This window comes from Salmo trutta, chromosome 30 (genome assembly GCF_901001165.1).
Source record: "Salmo trutta chromosome 30, fSalTru1.1, whole genome shotgun sequence".
In the NCBI taxonomy this organism is placed as follows: domain Eukaryota; kingdom Metazoa; phylum Chordata; class Actinopteri; order Salmoniformes; family Salmonidae; genus Salmo; species Salmo trutta.
Window position 1 is genome coordinate 13,467,979 of NC_042986.1, and position 19,959 is coordinate 13,487,937.

The 19,959-nt window shown below is 46.4% G+C and overlaps 1 protein-coding gene across 1 annotated transcript in view; it reads right to left on the reverse strand.

Moving 5' to 3' along the window:
- itga5 (integrin, alpha 5 (fibronectin receptor, alpha polypeptide)) overlaps nucleotides 1-19,959 on the reverse strand; it is a 55,198-nt gene that overhangs the window by 8,173 nt on the left and 27,066 nt on the right. The window contains exons 6-24 of the mRNA XM_029722811.1: nucleotides 19,901-19,946; nucleotides 19,665-19,790; nucleotides 19,293-19,337; nucleotides 19,008-19,051; nucleotides 18,722-18,778; nucleotides 17,977-18,029; nucleotides 17,399-17,604; nucleotides 17,017-17,208; nucleotides 12,361-12,406; nucleotides 12,112-12,225; nucleotides 10,317-10,372; nucleotides 9,709-9,866; nucleotides 9,463-9,600; nucleotides 6,293-6,360; nucleotides 4,271-4,421; nucleotides 3,836-3,928; nucleotides 2,518-2,597; nucleotides 2,223-2,303; nucleotides 879-984 (exon numbers count right to left, since the gene is read on the reverse strand). Coding sequence (XP_029578671.1) covers nucleotides 879-984; nucleotides 2,223-2,303; nucleotides 2,518-2,597; nucleotides 3,836-3,928; nucleotides 4,271-4,421; nucleotides 6,293-6,360; nucleotides 9,463-9,600; nucleotides 9,709-9,866; nucleotides 10,317-10,372; nucleotides 12,112-12,225; nucleotides 12,361-12,406; nucleotides 17,017-17,208; nucleotides 17,399-17,604; nucleotides 17,977-18,029; nucleotides 18,722-18,778; nucleotides 19,008-19,051; nucleotides 19,293-19,337; nucleotides 19,665-19,790; nucleotides 19,901-19,946 — 1,860 coding nt within the window. The remainder of the gene's footprint in view (nucleotides 1-878; nucleotides 985-2,222; nucleotides 2,304-2,517; nucleotides 2,598-3,835; nucleotides 3,929-4,270; nucleotides 4,422-6,292; nucleotides 6,361-9,462; nucleotides 9,601-9,708; nucleotides 9,867-10,316; nucleotides 10,373-12,111; nucleotides 12,226-12,360; nucleotides 12,407-17,016; nucleotides 17,209-17,398; nucleotides 17,605-17,976; nucleotides 18,030-18,721; nucleotides 18,779-19,007; nucleotides 19,052-19,292; nucleotides 19,338-19,664; nucleotides 19,791-19,900; nucleotides 19,947-19,959) is intronic.

Below are 19,959 nucleotides of genomic sequence, written 5' to 3' on the forward strand. Positions count from 1 at the left end.
GGAGACTAGGTTGTCCTTACAAATTGAGTTAGACCTGTAATGATGTAAAGCTCAAAACAAATCCCTGTGCTTCCTGGAATGTGTCTCTTCTCTTTCTTCTTTCTCCTTTGACTTCTCTTTAGCCCCAGCAAGTAGTGTCTGGTCTGCTTCTACACAAAGGTTAGTGTCTGGTCTGGTCTGCTTCTACACAAAGGTTAGTGTCTGGTCTGGTCTGCTTCTATACAAAGGTTAGTGTCTGGTCTGGTCTGCTTCTACACAAAGGTTAGTGTCTGGTCTGGTCTGCTTCTACACAAAGGTTAGTGTCTGGTCTGGTCTGCTTCTACACAAAGGTTAGTGTCTGGTCTGCTTCTATACAAAGGTTAGTGTCTGGTCTGGTCTGCTTCTACACAAAGGTTAGTGTCTGGTCTGGTCTGCTTCTACACAAAGGTTAGTGTCTGGTCTGGTCTGCTTCTACACAAAGGTTAGTGTCTGGTCTGGTCTGGTCTGCTTCTATACAAAGGTTAGTGTCTGGTCTGGTCTGCTTCTATACAAAGGTTAGTGTCTGGTCTGGTCTGCTTCTACACAAAGGTTAGTGTCTGGTCTAGTCTGCTTCTACAAAAAAGTTAGTGTCTGCGAAGTACTGCCTGCTGCTACAGACCTGCTTAAGGCCAGAGTCTGCTATATAGAACTCTCTGCCATACTACATCCTGATGAGTCTGTCCAGCCAGCTAACAGCTATCCTCCTGGAGGGCCTCTGGCTCTAGCTCCTTACATTGAAAAAAGGGAACGTCCACTCCCGGTTTGGCTGCATTCCCCTTTGTCTATGCATTGAATGTTCCATTGGATCTTCCCAACCTAACCTTAATCCTAATCCTAACCCTAACCCTTTAACTCCTTACCTCATAGACGTGTTGGACTGCAGGCCCGATGTCCTGCTCCACCTGGGGGCTCTTGGACACCTTCCAGTTGGGGGGAGGGAAGAAGACCTTGTCTGGCCGGGAGACTCTTCAAAAGAGAGGGAAAAGAAAGTGTAAGACTGTGTGGGGAGAAAGCGTGAGACTGTGTGGGGAGAAAGCGTGAGACTGTGTGGGGAGAAAGCGTGAGACTGTGTGGGGAGAAAGCGTGAGACTGTGTGGGGAGAAAGCGTGAGACTGTGTGGGGAGAAAGCGTGAGACTGTGTGGGGAGAAAGCGTGAGACTGTGTGGGGAGAAAGCGTGAAACTGTGTGGGGAGAAAGCGTGAGACTGTGTGGGGAGAAAGCGTGAGACTGTGTGGGGAGAAAGCGTGAGACTGTGTGGGGAGAAAGCGTGAGACTGTGTGGGGGAGAAAGCGTGAGACTGTGTGGGGGAGAAAGCGTGAGACTGTGTGGGGAGAAAGCGTGAGACTGTGTGGGGAGAAAGCGTGAGACTGTGTGGGGAGAAAGCGTGAGACTGTGTGGGGAGAAAGCGTGAGACTGTGTGGGGAGAAAGCGTGAGACTGTGTGGGGAGAAAGCGTGAGACTGTGTGGGGAGAAAGCGTGAGACTGTGTGGGGGAGAAAGCGTGAGACTGTGTGGGGGAGAAAGCGTGAGACTGTGTGGGGAGAAAGCGTGAGACTGTGTGGGGAGAAAGCGTGAGACTGTGTGGGGAGAAAGCGTGAGACTGTGTGGGGAGAAAGCGTGAGACTGTGTGGGGAGAAAGCGTGAGACTGTGTGGGGAGAAAGCGTGAGACTGTGGGGAGAAAGCGTGAGACTGTGTGGGGAGAAAGCGTGAAACTGTGTGGGGAGAAAGCGTGAGACTGTGTGGGGAGAAAGCGTGAGACTGTGTGGGGAGAAAGCGTGAGACTGTGTGGGGAGAAAGCGTGAGACTGTGTGGGGAGAAAGCGTGAAACTGTGTGGGGAGAAAGCGTGAGACTGTGTGGGGAGAAAGTGTGAGACTGTGTGGGGAGAAAGCGTGAGACTGTGTGGGGAGAAAGCGTGAGACTGTGTGGGGAGAAAGCGTGAGACTGTGTGGGGAGAAAGCGTGAGACTGTGTGGGGAGAAAGCGTGAGACTGTGTGGGGAGAAAGCGTGAGACTGTGTGGGGAGAAAGCGTGAGACTGTGTGGGGAGAAAGCGTGAGACTGTGTGGGGAGAAAGCGTGAGACTGTGTGGGGAGAAAAAGAAAACTACTTTTATGAAGTTCCAAAAGGTTTTTGCTCTGATGGGGGAAATCTAACACAGAGATTCCTCCAACCCCTGGACTTCTCTCTGACTTCCTCTGGACTCACCCTTGTAAAATAACATTGGCCTGGACAACCACCTCCAGCTTGTAGGGAACCACCTCGCTGTGGGAATTATTCTCATTTTTACTGTGGAGAGAAAGCGAGAGAGGAAGAGAGGGTGATGAATTAGAGAAAACACACCTCTGCAGCTATATGGTGATATTGGAGTACTGTGGTATTTTCAATGGTCTGTATCCTACAAGTTTAGCCTTCAATTATTTTGTCAATGACACATAACACATGTCCAGCTATAGTCCCAGCTGAAACATATGCCTAGAGAGGTGATGTAACTGAGTCATACCTGCGGATCTGCAGTTCAAACTGAACCGTCTTGCGTGTATCCCTCAGTCGTGGCACAGTGAAGCGCAGGCCTGCCCACAGCTGCAGATGAGGAGAAGCAATGCGATCAGGGACAAGGGCTTGATGCCAACATGACGTGAGGCAAGAGAGTCACAAATGTCTAAGGGGGACGATGCAACCAACATATCTAAAGCTAACCTTTTAAGGGCATTAGGAAACATGTGCACTATTTTGATACCATTTTGACTCCACCCCAGTTCAGGGTTGTGTTCACCAGGCATTCACCGCCAGTGTTGCTTTGAACACCCCACAGCGACGGTGAGTAGACTCTCTGTTATACAATAATAACCAGGGGGCCAGAGTCCCCCGACAGGATAACAGTCCTGTCCTCTCTTTCTCTCTCCTCCCAACTGTTCTGTTGTCTTCAGGGGTCAATCGGTCAGTCAGCCGGTACTCCCTGTCTGCCTGCCTGCCTGGCTGGCACATACACAGCTGTAATACACCTGGGCCTGCAGGTCCAGACAGTCTGGGACTTCCTGCTTACAGTATTCTGTTTTGCTGCCCTTTATTTCAACTGGAATTTCATGCCCCTTTTGTTTTCCAGCGAGTTTAGAGCTTTTACTGTTTAACTGTGTAGCGTGAGTGTGTATCGAACAGCAAATGTGCACTGTAAAAACAATTAAAATACTGCTCGTTAACATTCTATGCCATTGTGTATTATAACTAACGCACTACAGAGACAAACTAGGCAAACTACAGTATCCTCAGCACATTGGGTACTACAATGGCAGGATCTATACTATATGTTTGTTGCATACTAAAGTTTTTCAATTTTAGTTTACACTTTGAATACAACCATTCTATCAGAAAACCTTCTTAACCTCTCCACCAATGTCCACTTTACTGTCTTCCTCTGCAGTCAGGCACATTAGGAGGGAACCTCTGCTCAGAGCAGAGACGTAGAACAGCTTCTTGCTACCCGGACAGGAACTTCCTCTCTGAACACTGCTGTGACATGAAAAGAGAGCCTTTCCTGTCCAGTTCAGTTCTCTACCACTCAACCCCTAGACGACACACAATCCCTTCCTTCACACACTAGGAAACATTGATTTTGTGCTAGCCTCAATTACTTTTCTACCACTTAACAGATCTCAGAGGGCTAGACTAGCTATTCCACCAGCCATCAACACTCATCAGAACCAATGAAGAGTATTGCTTACGAGTAGGGCCAGGACCATGTGACCTAACCAGGAAATAGTCCTGGCCCTACTCATGACCAATCTTCAGAAGGGCAAGCAGAACATGAATCCTTGACTTACGCTGGTGCCAGACTTCATAGGGTTGCCCAGGTCACAGCTTAGGTAGCGGGTCTGGTTCTCTGTCTCGTAGCTACAGGTTAGCTGGGTCAGGCTCTGGGAGAGAGAGAAGAGAGAGAGAGAGAGAGAGAGAGAGGGGAGAGAGAGAGACCAAGAGAGACAGAGAACGAGGAGAAAGAGTGCTGGTTTAGAACCATATACATTCATATGTGTTTGTCATTGGTTACAACACAACAAAGAAGAATCATAGATACAGATCTACAGATCAAACACCAAGAACAAACATTTGGTTCCATTTGGTGTTTTCATAACTTCCATAACAGTCCTGTTCCTTATAGATCTACCATCACAAGTCGTATGAGCCAATAGACTGGCTTAAATTACTTCACATCTAATAGTAGTGTTGGGTTCAGGTGAATGTTTGGTAGTTCCTCTCACCTCGTTATTGCGGGCTATACCACTGTAGTCTGCTTCAGGAGGCAGCACCACGTACAGCTCAGCCTCGTAGGCCCCTCCTTCACCCTCGTTCCGAGCGTTGAAAGTCAAGGTCAGTGAGTTGTCGTCACCTAGGTACGCTTCCTTCCGGTCCCTGAGGGCCCCAAAAAAAACAGAAATTGATTACTAATCGGGTCAGACGGCAGGTCAAGAGGTGTCGGGTCTCCGAGTGTAAATAAGCCCCGGAAGAGGTGGGAGAGGGTGCCATTATACTAGAGACAACTGTGAAGGCTGTGTGCACAGTGCATACAGTATAAAGCAGTGTCTGGTCACTAACATACTTGCATGTTCTGTTGCTATAGCCTGATATCTGTGCTTCATCTCTCTCGAAATGGGACACAGCCCAAAACACTTAGATTCATCTCAGGAAATTCCCTCTCCCCTCCCCTTCCCCTGCATCCCCCTCACACACAACTTTTCAAATGTAGGAACAAAGTCATACATGCGTTAGAGCACAGAATAGGAATGTAAAACACCTCCCACTCCCTCCCTTTCTCCCTCCCCACATTTCTTCCTCCATCTCTCACTCTCTTTCTGAACACAATGAGAGAGGAATTCCACACGAGGGCCACACAGACGCTTCTAATTAGAGCTGAACTCATAAAACCAGGCAGAGAGAGAAAGCAACATGGACCATATTTCAAACACTGATCTTCTATTGGCCAACCAGCCAGCCAGCCTAGTCAGACTCCAACAGCCATCACGCTCTTTAAAGAAAACAAAAAGGGATACATTGGAAGAACCCACAAAAACCTAAAACCTCTCCTGAGGGGCATTGGTGGTACAGGTTGTGTGCTTTGGCAGGAAAACAGTAGAAATATTTTGATGGATACAATGCTGGGAATTTCATAATTGACCCCTTGCCCCAAGCTACTATTAAACAAAGCATTTAGATGAACGCAGCACTATCATCTGATTGCCAAAGGAAAGTAGTTCATGCATTATGATTTTCCTCAACTGAAATCCCTTATTTCAACTCATAATTACTTTCGTCCCCAGACAAATAAACAGAAAAAAAATCTTGGTGTATACACTGAGTGTACAAACACCTCCCTAATATTGCGTTGCGCACCCTCCCTTCCATTTTGCCCTCAGAACAGCCTCAATTCATCGGGGCATGGACTCTACAAGGTGTCAAAAGCATTCCACAGGGATGCTGGCCCATGTTGACTCCAATGCTTGACACAGTTTTGTCAAGTTGTCTAGATGTCCTTTGGGTGGTGGACCATTCTTGATACACACGGGAAACTGTTAAGCATGGAAAAACCCAGCAGAGTACCATACCTCGTTCAAAGGCACTTAAATATTTTGTCTTTCACCCTCTGAATGGCACACACACACACACACAAACACAATCCATGTCTCAATTGTCTCAAGGCTTAAAAATGCTTCTTTAACCTGTCTCCTCCCCTTCATCTACACTGATTGAAGCGGATTTAATAAGTGACATCAATAAGGGATCATAACTTTCACCTGGATTCACCTGGTCAGTCTATGTCAGAGAAAGAGCAGGTGTTCATAATGTTTTGTACAGTCAGGGTATGTGATAGACGACTTTTACAATAGAGAAATGGAATTAGCGCGCAAACAAATATGAACATGAGAGGGCAGAAAGAGAGCAAGGGGGCATGTTATTTAGGAGAAAAACGCCCACAAAAACGCCCACAACTCCCACTCCATACGTTCAAAACAAATCCCTTTCATCTCTCGTGTCTCTTTCCTCCAGCTGCCTGACAACCAATCCTCGCACCTAGACCAGGGACCAGCGCTTCTTCCTGTTTCCAAAGCAGAGTAGTAAACTAAACAAACGGGTGGAGCATGACACAGCTTTATTGATCCATCAGATCAGGACGACAACAAGGCCGACTCATCTGTATAGTTGGGTGAATAGTTCAACCGTTCATCATAGATAGTAGATATATTCTCCTGATCTAGTGGCTTTCATGGGTTTTTGGAATAACTCACCCGTGCACCGCCAGCTTTAAGTCAGGAACACAAATGTTGTCTTCTCCACAGTCCAGCAGAATCTGGGCCTAGAGCAGGAAAGAGGAGGAGAGGAATAAGTTAAAGAGTGACAGAGCTTACATGGGATGCACAGTTCCCATTAAAATGAGGCCTACACTTCTTTCAGTTGGACTTAACATACAGAATTAGACACTTTGCTTGGGTGGTAAACATACAATGGAGTAATTGCAGCGGGATAGGACATGTCGTGCAGACCAGAATGACTAATACATTCCTAGTCCAAGCCCCCCCCCCCCCCCGAGTAAAGTGTCATCACTACAAACCAAACACCGGTAATAATAACCCTGTTAAACGCTCTTATCTTCTGGGGGATGTTAGTGACTATGACCGTGTGTGATGACACAAACAACCCTAATTCAGCCCCTGTCTGACTTCACTTCCTCTCAGAGTGAAATGGGTCGTTAAGAAGGCAGGAGAAGCCGTCTGACTGTGTGTAGGATGACAAAACCACCTCCATCATAGAGTGTCCGGCTTCCCTTCAGGAGAGGGGACGGGTGGACCAGGAGGCAGGAGCAGCGCCACACACAGCCCAGAGACAGGAGGACAAGAAGGAGAAGTGGTACGCCAGGAGGGCCTCTCTCGGGAGGCCAGCAGCTCTCTGTCCACACATCCACCAGCGCCGCACGCTGACGTCCACACCACAGCGCTCTGCAGCGGACCACAAGCTAGCCACACGCGACGCCACCCAGCGCTCCGCGTGCAGGACCATACATGAACCAGAGGGAGGGAAGGGCTGAAGCTGGTACAGAGTCATGGGGGAGGAGGGGGTAATATAGAGGGCTAGAGGCTATGGTGGAAATACTAGAAAGACATGAACTAAGCAGTAAAGTGTGACCAGTAACCACTGAACGTGTTTGTGTAGCAGGGAAAAGCCCAGGCTTGACGTAGGTAATAGTTTCCCCGTGTGATTCCATCACAGTGTGATGATCACGATGACTTAGATGACGACGAAGATAATAAATAGACGTAGATTAGAAAGAGAGTGCAGTGCTTCCCCTGTCATTACACGGGCAGGCTTTCTAATTTAAGACGCCGGGGTAACCATAGTAACCACCAGCTCACTCACTCTGCCCCTTCAGCGTGTGCTGGCCCATATACAGACTCAGTAAATCAGGGTAAAAGCTATTTAGATTCCTATCCTGGCTGCCGTTAAACAACAACTAGCAGAGGGAAGCCAGATGACTAGCGTGTAGTCGGTGTATTGAGGGTACCATGTGTAGTATACAGTTTCACTCAATAACTGTGTCAATATCAGCGAAAATAAATCACGGCCCCTGTGTGCGGAATGTATCAGGCATTCACCCATGGGAGCTTCCAGCTTCACTCTCAGGGTGGTGTTTTGTGGATCCATTTTTATTATGTTCCCATTGCTCTGGCTTCACGGCAACATGTGGAGCACATTATAGAGAAACGATTAAACTATGCAGAGAGGCTTCGGTGATCTCTCAGACTCACTCAGCAACCAGAGGGTGTGAGAACTGGGGTGAGCCAGCATGTATATGTAACTGCCAAAATAATGGAAACACTTGAGTAAATGCGAGATACAAAGTATATTGAAAGTAGGTGCTTCCACACAGGTGTGGTTCCTGAGTTAATTAAGCAATTAACATCCAATCATGCTTAGGGTGACATATAAAAATGCTGGGCAGGCCATTATTTTGGCTACCTTAGCTATGCCCCCATAGGATGACAACGCCCCCATCTACAGGGCATGAGTGGTCACTGAATGGTTTGATGATCATAAAAACGATGTAAACCATATGCCATGGCCGTCTCAGTCACTAGATCTCAACCCAATTTAACACATATTGGTGATTCTGGAGTGGCGGCTGAAACGACGTTTCCACCACCATCAACAAAACACCAGATGATGGAATTTCTGGTGGAAGAATGGTGCCGCATCCCTCCAATAGAGTTCCAGACAGATGTAGAATCCATTTCACGGTGCATTGAAGCTGTTCTAACTCGTGGTGCCCCAACTTCCTATTAAGACGCTTTATGTTGGTGTTTCCATTATTTTGGTAGTTACCTGTACGTAGCCTTTGCTGCAACAGCCAGCCCAGTACAAACGATGCCATACGGAGGAATCCATAATAAGGTATCATGTATCTGATTAAATCCAGGCTGTAGTGAGTAGACATCCCCTACATTCACACTGGGTATCAATGATTAATGAAATATGTTATCTGAAGTTCAGTTTCGGTACTACAACAACATAGCTTTATCAGGGTTCAGTATTTAGCTCTTGGTTGGAGTGTAAGTACAACACACCACATCTGATGAAGCCCCAGCAGCTTTGATACGACAAGGGAACACCAATGACAGGGTTCAGTACTGCCCTGCTCTGAGAGAGAAGAGAGAAATACTGAGAGAAAGATGGAGGGGGGGGGGCAACTGCAACCTCAGCCAGGGCCTTTCCCAAAACACTCCAATCCAATCCAGTGGTTATTGTTGAGCTCACATAGGGTGCAGCACGCCACAGCTGAAGGCAGGCAGCCCACACGCTGAGTCCTGCTCACGTCTCTCTCTCCCTGCCAGGATAAAACTGGCAAAATACAGACAAATCTACACCAGATGGCACATGGCCTGTGTGCTGCGAGCGAAGGGCCTCAGCGGCCCCACCCAGAAATATCCATTAACCCTGTGTGTCGGGGTCTTACTGTGCAGCCCTCGGTCGGAACACGACTCCTATGATCCGTTACACAGCCCAGCCAGGCTGAAAGCAGCTATTCCTGGAGGGGCAGTCAAACACTCTCCAACTCCATCTCCACTGTACCATACACACTCCTCACATTTCTCTTGTTGAAACTGCTTTCCAGACCCTCTGGACCCCTTCCCAGCAGAGCGGTTTGGAAATCAACAAGGAGAGCAGCCTGAGTCGTTCTGAGAGGGTGGAGGTCTGGTCAAGGCGAAAACATTACCATCAGCTCTGAGTGAGTGAATGGATTTCCAGCCACGTCTTTCACTACGTCTTGTTCATTAAAACGTGTGCAGTGCTCCACCTCAGTAGATATACGGGGCCTGTTAACGTCGAGTCGTTCTTCAGGGTTAGGAGTGCAGTGCTGGGGGGGGGGGCAGAGTCAGACAGAGGGGGAGGTGTATTGAAGTACCTTCTGCTCGATGAGCTCGGTGGACTGGTAGTTGAGGATGGGTCTGAGGCCGTGGGAGTCGAACGCTGCCTGAGGATCCAGACTGAAGTTGAGGGAGATGTAGATGGAGGAGAGCTTATCTCTGAACTCCTTATCATCCTGGAGTCAGATAGAGAGAGACAGGGTTCATTAGAAAGAGTGTGAGTGTGTGTGTGTGTGTGTGTGCGCGCGTGTGCGTGTGTGTGTGTGCGCACGTCTGAGACTTACCCTCAGATAGATCTTGGTGTCGTGACACACGCGCTCTCTGTTCCGCACCCTCACACTCCTCGTGAGCACTGTCTGCTGGGAGTCTACAAACAGAGCCCTCTTCACCCCTCCCTTCTGCTTGTGTTTCAGACGGTCCAACTGCACCTCTACCTGGAAGTCTGGAACACACACACACAAAGGAACACGCACACACACACAGGACACAACCATGAATGTGCCATTGTTTTACACACCATCAATCAGACATTAAAACACACTCTCAAGCAAATAGAGAATCCAGACTATGTAGTTAGTTTACCATATGGTACAAATAGCAGAGTAACCATATGCATAGAGGGGTAATTAGTGGAATAATTGCTGAGGTTGCGTAAGAGGAGCCTTGTGCTTTGATTGGAACTCATTAAAAGTGGATCAGGGAAGATATGGGGATTCTGGAACCCTGACTCTGCTCTTTATCTCTTTGTCATGATACAATACAGAGCAACAACAAAGTCCTTCAACATACATGCAACATGCATGCAATAACTTGTTATATAAATTGATATTGGTGTGCAATTGAAAGTATGGTATTGTATGTCATCTGGAGCAGATGTGGACAGTTGGCTCACCTAGGTTGTCTGGGAGGTATTTCCCATTGGCGGAGAGGCAGAAACTCAGGTTGACACTGTTTAGAACAGAGGAGAACATAACAAAGACATGATGATGAGGGAAGCATATGCATTCATGGCAAAAAGTCGACATGCACGCACAGACACAGCACTCATTCACTCTCTTCCCCTTCTCTTTGGCTAAACTCTAACTCTTCCGTTTTCTGACATTACAAGACAAGCAGCGTAATGGGTTTCACTGTATAATATGGAGCAATGGGTAATGTTGGGAAAGGCATCTGCCTGCTATAGCCAGCCAAGCTAATAACATGGTGTGTCCCCCCCCAGCCCAAGCCCCATCCTCAGAGTTTAAGAGGATGAAATTGAGCGTCATCTCATGTTGCCCCACAGGCAGGACAGTCAATCAGTGTCTGTATCTATACGGGCCGGGGGCTCTCGCTCACTCCCATGACATGAGCCACAGCTTCCAAGAGTCAGCAACCCAAACCCCAAGCCCTACGACCAAACTCGCACTGACGGGAAAAGAAAGAAGGTTGGAGAGAGGGAGCGAGGGAAAGGGATCAAGAGAACAAGAGAAAAAGAGGGAGCGAAACCCGACAGTACAGACAGAACAAAGGAAGGAACAAATTTGAAAGAGAATGAAAGAGACAGAAAGAGAATGTCTATATCTAGGATATATATCCATTATATATTGTGCTCCTGTGTCTCTAGGTTTTTTTGTGTCTGAGTGTGTGCATGCGCACGAGTCTCCACATCCTGATGTTTCCCAGCTGTGTTCCACCACCAAACAATATCTCATTCAAAAGCCACTGCCAAACCTCCTGACCCCTCACTCCCCTCCTTCCCTCCACCCCCACCTACATCCCACCCCATCACCAGGCAACGCAGCGTAATCAAGACGTGTATACACAACAGTTTCCTTTATGAATCTGGGGACTAGAGAGGGGGGGGTGGCAGCAAACACACAAGCACAGTGTCAAGCATGTTGAGCAGCACAGCCAGAGATTAGAGGAGCCCTCTTCTGTTCTGTTTCCTCTCCCATTGGATGGGGAATACCATGCAGCACATTCTAACGGAAGGGGAAAATAGCTGACAGCCACAATGCCCTTATTCAGCATTTTATTTGACTTTTTCTCCTTTTGAAGAAATATAATCTGTTATGAAGTTGCTGTGATAACAGGTCACCACCACCAGATAAGACTGACTGTTTCCCAAGTAAATATGTTCTCAATGGGTCTTCATGTCTAAGTACAACTGAGTGCCAGTGTTGAGGATCTCCTTCCTGTTGGTGTTGTGCCAAGTGTTAAACACGTTCAGCAAATTAAGTCTGGCCCTTACTTATAAAGAGTTTCAGGGTATGAGTGCTGATCTAGGACCAGTTTAGCCTTTTAGATCATAATGTATAAGAGACAGCACATCGAAAGGGGGGACCTGATCCAAGATCAGCACTCATGCTCCGAGATGCTTTACATACAGGCCCAGAATAAAGGCCCAGGAGACTAGACAAGTAGTCAACAGGAGACAGGTATGCTGCAGTACTTACCAGGAGACAGGTATGCTGCATTACTTACCAGGAGACAGGTATGCTGCAGTACTTACCAGGTGACAGGTATGCTGCAGTACTTACCAGAAGACAGGTGTGCTGCAGTACTTACCAGGAGACACGTATGCTGCAATACGTACCAGGAGGCAGGTATGCTACAGTACTTACCAGAAGACAGGTATGCTGCAGTACTTACCAGGAGACACGTATGCTGCAATACGTACCAGGAGGCAGGTATGCTGCAGAACTTACCAGGAGACAGGGATAGTGGTGTTGCCGTTGTTGACTGAACAACTCTTCTCCTCAGGGTTGATCATGGTGGGGTAGACAGTCAGGGAGGCACTGGTGTTGACGATGGGCCGGGATCTGTGGTACAATAAATGGGAACAGAAGCCAGGTTAACAAATGGTAGAGGCACACCTTTTGGTAAACCTCTTAACTAGACTTGTATTAGACATCACTCAATAGATGAACAGATAGGAAGCTATGAGTGAGTATTACCTGTACAGAACTGTCTTGTCAACTCCAAAAGCACCAACAATAAGATCTGTCAAGAAAATACATTTCATCAAGTTCCTGGACTACAAGTAAACAACAAGACCAAAACAGTTTAAAGAAAATTGTGATAAATAAAGTATACCAGTTTCATTGAAGGACCAAACAGCTGTGCCATATCGGTGCCATATAGATTGCAAAATAGTGGGAAGAGATTTTTGATGCACTGATTCCATGGCACATTTATTTTTAACCAGGGAAGCTGACTAAGAACACATTCTCATTTACAGCAACAACCTGGGGAATAGTTACAGGGGAGAGGGGATGAAAGAGCCAATTGTAAGCTGGGGATGATTAGGTGACTGATTGTATGAGGGCCACATTGGGAATTTAGCCAGGACACTGGGGTTAACACCCCTACTCTTACAATAAGTGCCATGGGATCTTTAGTGACCACAGAGAGTCAGGACACCCATTTAACTTCCCATCCATAAGACAGCACCCTACACAGGGCAATGTCCCCAATCACTGCCCTGGGATATTTTTTTAGACCAGAGGAAAGAGTACCTCCTACTGGCCCTCTAACACCACTTCCAGCAGCATCTGGTCTCCCATCTAGCAATCAACCAGGACCAACCCTGCTTAGCTTCAGCAGCAAGCCAGCAGTGGGACGCAGGGTGGTATGCTGCTGGTAACATTATTTATGAAGTAATATGCAAAACAACACCAGATTCAAATCTAAGTGCAGTCACAAAAACAATCAAGCACTATGACAAAACTGGCTCCCATGAGGACCGCCACAGAAAAAAAAGACCCAGAGTTACCTCTGCTGCAGAGGATAAGTTCCATCTACGTAACATTGCAAAAATCAGAAACTTTCTGTCCAAAAATGACGCAGAAAAATTAATCCATGCTTTTGTTACTTCTAGGCTCGACTACTGCAATGCTCTACTTTCCGGCTACCCGGATAAAGCACTAAACAAACTTCAGTTAGTGCTAAATACGGCTGCTAGAATCCTGACTAGAACCAAAAAATGTGATCATATTACTCCAGTGCTAGCCTCCCTACACTGGCTTCCTGTTAAGGCAAGGGCTGATTTCAAGGTTTTACTGCTAACCTACAAAGCATTACATGGGCTTGCTCCTACCTATCTTTCCGATTTGGTCCTGCCGTACATACCTACACGTACGCTACGGTCACAAGACGCAGGCCTCCTAATTGTCCCTAGAATTTCTAAGCAAACGGCTGGAGGTAGGGCTTTCTCCTATAGAGCTCCATTTTTATGGAATGGTCTGCCTACCCATGTGAGAGACACAGACTCAGTCTCAACCTTTAAGTCTTTACTGAAGACTTATCTCTTCAGTAGGTCCTATGATTAAGTATAGTCTGGCCCAGGAGTGTGCAGGTGAACGGAAAGGCTGGAGCAACGAACCGCCCTTGCTGTCTCTGCCTTGTCGGTTCCCCTCTTCCCACTGGGATTCTCTGCCTCTAACCCTTTTACAGGGGCTGAGTCACTGACTTACTGGTGTTCTTCCATGCCGTCCATGGGAGGGGTGCGTCACTTGAGTAGGTTGAGCCACTGACGTGGTCTTCCTGTCTGGGTTGGCGCCCCCCCCTTGGGTTGTGCCGTGGCGGACATCTTTGTGGGCTATACTCGGCCTTGTCTTCGGACGGTAAGTTGGTGGTTGTAGATATCCCTCTAGTGGTGTGGGGGCTGTGCTTTGGCAAAGTGGGTGGGGTTATATCCTGCCTGTTTGGCCCTGTCCGGGGGTATCATCGGATGGGGCCACAGTGTCTTCTGATCCCTCCTGTCTCAGCCTCCAGTATTTATGCTGCAGTAGTTTATGTGTCGGGGGGCTAGGGTCAGTCTGTTACATCTGGAGTATTCTCTTGTCTTATCCGGTGTCCTGTGTGAATGTAAATATGCTCTCTCTAATTCTCTTTCTCTCTTTCTTTCTTTCTCTCGGAGGACCTGAGCCCTAGGACCATGCCTCAGGACTACCTGGCATGATGACTCCTTGCTGTCCCCAGTCCACCTGGCCATGCTGCTGCTCCAGTTTCAACTGTTCTGCCTGCGGCTACGGAACCCTGACCTGTTCACCGGACGTGCTTGTTGCACCCTCGACAATTACTATGATTATTATTATTTGACCATGCTGGTCATTTACGAACATTTTAACATCTTGACCATGTTCTGTTATAATATCCACCCGGCACAGCCAGAAGAGGACTGGCCACCCCTCATAGCCTGGTTCCTCTCTAGGTTTCTTCCTAGGTTTTTGGCCTTTCTCAGGAGTTTTTCCTAGGGAGTTTTTCCCAGCCACCGTGCTTCTTTCACATGCATTGCTTGCTGTTTGGGGTTTTAGGCTGGGTTTCTGTACAGCACTTTGAGATTTCAGCTGATGTACGAAGGGCTATATAAATAAATTTGATTTGATTAGAGTTACCAGACTCGGAAATTGCAGCCCAAATAAATGCTTCAGATTTCAAGTAAGACACATCTCAACATCAACTGTTCAGTGAATCAGGCCTTCATGGTCAAATTTCAGCAAAAAAACACTACTAAAGGACACCAATAAGAAGAGGAGACTTGCTTGGGACAAGAAACACGAGCTATGGACATTAGACCGGTGGAAATCTGTCATTTGGTGTGATGAGTCCAAATTGGAGATTTTTGGTTCCAACCGCTGTGTCTTTGTGAGACGCAGAGTAGGTGAACGGATGATATCGGCATGTGTTTTTCCCACCTTGAAGCATGGAGGAGGTGGTGTGATGATGCTTTGCTGGTGACACTGTCTGTGACTTACTTAGAATTCAAAAGGTACACTTAACCAGCATGGCTACCACAGCATTCTGCAGCGATACGCCATCCCATCTGGTTTGTGCTTAGTGGGATTATCATTTGTTTTTCAACAGGACAATGACCCAAAACACCTCCAGGCTGTGTAAGGGCTATTTGACCAAGAAGGAGAGTGATGGAGTGCTGTATCAGATGACCTGGCCCCCACAATCACACAACCTCAACCCAATTGAGATGGTTTAGGACGAGTTGGACCGCAGAGTGAAGGAAAAGCAGCCAACAAGTGCTAAGCATATGTGGGACCTCCTTCGAGACTGTTGGAAAAGCATTCCAGCTTTTAAACAGCTTGGAAAATTCCAGAAAATTATTTCATGGCTTTTGAAGCTTTTGATAGGCTAATTGACATAATTTGAATCAATTGGAGGTTCATCCAAGGGGACCATTTTCCAAACGCCTGAAGGTACCATGTTCATCTGTACAAACAATAGTATGCAAGTATAAACACCATGGGACCATTCAGCCGTCATACCGCTCAGGAAGGAGACGCGTTCTGTCTCCTAGAGATGAACATACTTTGGTGCGAAAAGTGCAAATCAATCCCAGAACAACAGCAAAGGACCTTGTGAAGATGCTGGAGAAAACAGGTACAAAAGTATCTATATTCACAGTAAAACGAGTCCTATATCGACATAATCTGATCTAGTCCTTGCTCGGCAAGGAAGAAGCCACTGCTCCAAAACCGCCATAAAAAAGCCAGACTACGGTTTGCAACTGCACATAGGGAAAAATATCATACTTTTTGGAGAAATATCCTCTGGTCTGTTGGAACTGTTTGGCCATAATGACCATTGTTATGTTTGAAGGAAAAAGGGGGAGGCTTGCAAGCCGAAGAACACCATCCCAGCCATGAAGCACGGGGGTGGCAGCATCATGTTGTGGGGGTGATTTGCTGCAGGAGGGACTGGTGCACTTCACAAAATAGATGGCATCGTGAGGAAGGAAATTATGTGGATATATTGAAGCAACATCTCAACACATCAGTCAGAAAGTTAAAGCTTGGTCGCAAATGGGTCTTCCAAATGGACAATGACCCCAAGCATACTTCCAAAGTTGTGGCAAAATAGCTTAAGGAAAACAAAATCAAGGTATTTGAGTGGCCATCACAAAGCCCTGACCTCAATCCTATAGAAAATTTGATGGCAGAACTGAAAAAGTGTGTGCGAGCAAGGAGGCCTACAAACCTGACTCAGTTACACCAGCTCTGTCAGGAGGAATAGGCCAAAACTCACCCAACTTATTGTGGGAAGCTTGTGGAAGGCCACCCGAAATGTTTGACCCAAGTTAAAGAATGTAAAGGCAATGCTACCAAATACTAATTGAGTGTATGTAAACTTCTGACCCACTGGGAATGTGATGAAATAAATAAAAGCTGAAATAAATCAATCATTCTCTCTACTATTATTCTGACATTTCACATTTTTTAAATAAAGTGGTGATCCTAACTGACCTAAGACAGGGAATTTTTACTAGGATTAAATGTCAGGAATTGTGAAAAACTGAGTTTAAATGTATTTGGCTAAGGTGTATGTAAACTTCCGACTTCAACTGTCTGTCTGTCTGTCTGTCTGTCTGTCTGTCTGTCTGTCTGTCTGTCTGTCTGTCTGTCTGTCTGTCTGTCTGTAAAAAAATATATATGGGGGATTGGAAATGATGGACACAATTATATTGCAATATTAAAGCTGATCTACACCCTAATTATTACTATTATTTTTATAAATAAAAAAAAAAAAGTATTAAGTTGATAATATGCTAAAATCAGCAGCATGAGAGGTCTTCAAAACACATTAGTTTTGTCACTCACCTGGGTAACCATTCATGTCCAGGTCTTTAGCCCCTCGGAGGGCAAATCCAAAGCTTGCGGGCACAGTGCCTGAAGCCCATTGGCCAGCTATGACCTGAGAGGGCGTGTCCCTGAGCCCACCAGCAAATCCATTGTAGATGAGAACCAATCCCTGCTGGTCATCTCCACCGAATGGACAGCTGATGGCCACGTCTACCAATCAGAGAAGAGGAGAGAGCAGGAGAAGACCGTGAGATCACTCAGAACTTTACAGTCTACTAGGACTTTGAATGAACTGCATGAGACTGACAAAACTACATGTAGTAGAATCTCAAAACCAAGATTGTGAAACATCCTTTTCTTCTCATTAAACTCCCCTTACTACCACTCCTCCATCTCTCACCATTGTATCCATCCTGGTTGAGATCTCCCAGAGCGGCGATGGTGCTACCAAACCTCCCAAACACCTGGGTTCCGGTCAGGTTGAGGGTTGGCTCCAGGTCCAGGGGTCCACGTTGCAGATAGACGTACATACGGCCCACCTCCTCCAGTCGACTGTCTGACCCCCGGGTCATATACATGGGAGCTCCCACCAACAGGTCAGCCATGCTGAGGGGAGGGAGGAACACACACGGTTACAGACGCATGTAGTGTACAGACTAGGGTGGCAAAATGCTGTATACTTTCCAGAAATCCTGGTTGGAAAAACTGGGAAATGTATTTAAGTTTCCAGAATTGTGTAACCCTAGTTGCCTTTTTGACATAGATGACTGGAGTTTCCCATAAAACGTGTCCTTCGTCAAGGTGTGAACCTATGGTGAGAATGCTATGTGAGAACTGACTCCTACTCGCCCCTCATTACTGATAAAAAATGTCCCGTAACATTACTGGACAAATCCAATTTGCCACCACCACCCAACTCATGGGTGAGAATATATGGTGAGAATGTCCTGTTAGACTGTCCTGTTAGACTGTACTTACCCGTCGTTATTGATGTCAGCTGTGGCCACAGCATACCCAAAATAGGAGCCCATCTGAGAAAACATCAGAGTACATCATCGTCACAACTCTCGAACATCGCCATGAATCTGGGTTCAAAAAGGCTCAAAATAGAAAAGCTGCTTTTAAGCAAAGGGACTTCTAAAGTACAGTGAATCTACTTGAATACAAATATCCAGTAGAAGAAACTACTAGGAGAGAGAAGAAATGGTCAATGAAAAGCGATGGTTCTTGCTTGCTCCAACTTGAAGCTGTTTTGTTAGTCTTATTTGTCCTGTCTGTAAAACACATCTGAAGTAACAAAGACACAGAAACAGCTTGATTCCCAGACTCCCAGGGTTAGCAAATACACTCCTATGATTTTATTTATTCAGCTGAACCAATCAGCACCATTAAAAAGGGGCTCACGCTACCTCCATTCCATTCGCAGGAAGAATCATGCTTCTCATTTGGGGAAAATTGCTTCTGCACTTTTACTTCAATAATTATGTTTTACAGAAAACCACACAGGGCTTGAAACCCAGTTAACAGAAACTTGTAAAGGAAATTATTTTGCTTATATCATCAGTGCTCCAGTACACAGACTCAGGAGATTAAGAGTTGCCATGAGAAACAGCAAGTTATGGAACCACAGAGTCTGTGTGAAAAACCACACTTGAGTTAAAACCAATGGGTTATGTGTGTTATAACCCTAATGAGTTAGAGCTGGGGAGGTTTGGATGCTCACCTGTTCACCGGTGTAGTCGAGCATGGACTTCAGATCAGTGCCATTTAAAACAGACACCTGCAGAGCGCAGACACACACACAGAACATATGGTAAAAAACCCTGAGGTCCAACATACTGTATGTATAGAGTAGGCCAGTGATATGGTATTCATCACTTCTACTTTCACTAAACACAGCTACGGCTACTTTCGTTATCTCAGGCTCTATTTCTCCCCCCCAAGCCTATAGCCCTCCCTTTCAAAATCAATCTCCTCTCAAAATTAGAGTGGTGATGAGGTTTTCTTACCAAACCGTATAGCATGACTCCTTTTGGGACCCCAGCCACAAAATCTGAGAGGTGCACAGACAGGGGGAAAAACAGAAAAAGGGAAGATTAAGGAAGGGAAATATCACAAAGGTCACAGCTGTCGAACTCTGAGAATTCCTGAGATTGCAGTTTTCCAGCTTAGTAGGGGGACAGAATCTTATAGGCCAGTTCAGTTGCGTTTACTTCAGGTATAGTAAACATTCTATATCTTTAATGGCGCTCTGTTGTGCAGGCCTGTGAAGGTCTGTGGCTCAGATCTCTTACCTTCCACCTCATCTCCACTGAATTCCCCGACCGCAACAGAGTAACCTGCAAGACCACAAGAAAGCAGACATTAGTCATATGATATCAAGCGTTCAGAGCCCTTGGACTTTCATTTCTCTTGAAGAGTAATCTAGGGATTAAGACATGTACTTTGAACAAATATGCATCGGTCCACCTTTTATCAGAGGTCAGAAGGAATTGTGGTGATTGGGAAACGATTTGATTTAGAAGAATTGTGGTGATTGGGAAACGATTTGATTTGATTTAGAAGAATTTTTCCCAATCTTAGTTCTGACTCAAGTAGCCTGCACAGGAAACCAGCATGTGTGGAAAGTAAGGGGAGTGGTAGAATTATGAGAGGAAAAGTCTTACCGCGGTAGCTGTCGTCATATTTGAGCTGAGCCTGTCTGGTCTGGATCTGTCCCTCTACAGACTGCATGAAGTACCCTGGGTAGTAAGCCTTGATGATCTCCTCTTTGGCTGCTGAGATCACCTGACCTGAGAAGACACAGGAAGCAGGGAGTGAATGGAAAGATCCTCTCAGGTTTCACACAAATAACTTCAGAATACTACAACTTGTTGTCTCAAGGGGTTGTTGAGATGTGTACCTTGCCAGAAGAAGCTGCCTGGTCCTCCAAGCACCACTTTCCCATCCTGAGAGAGAGAC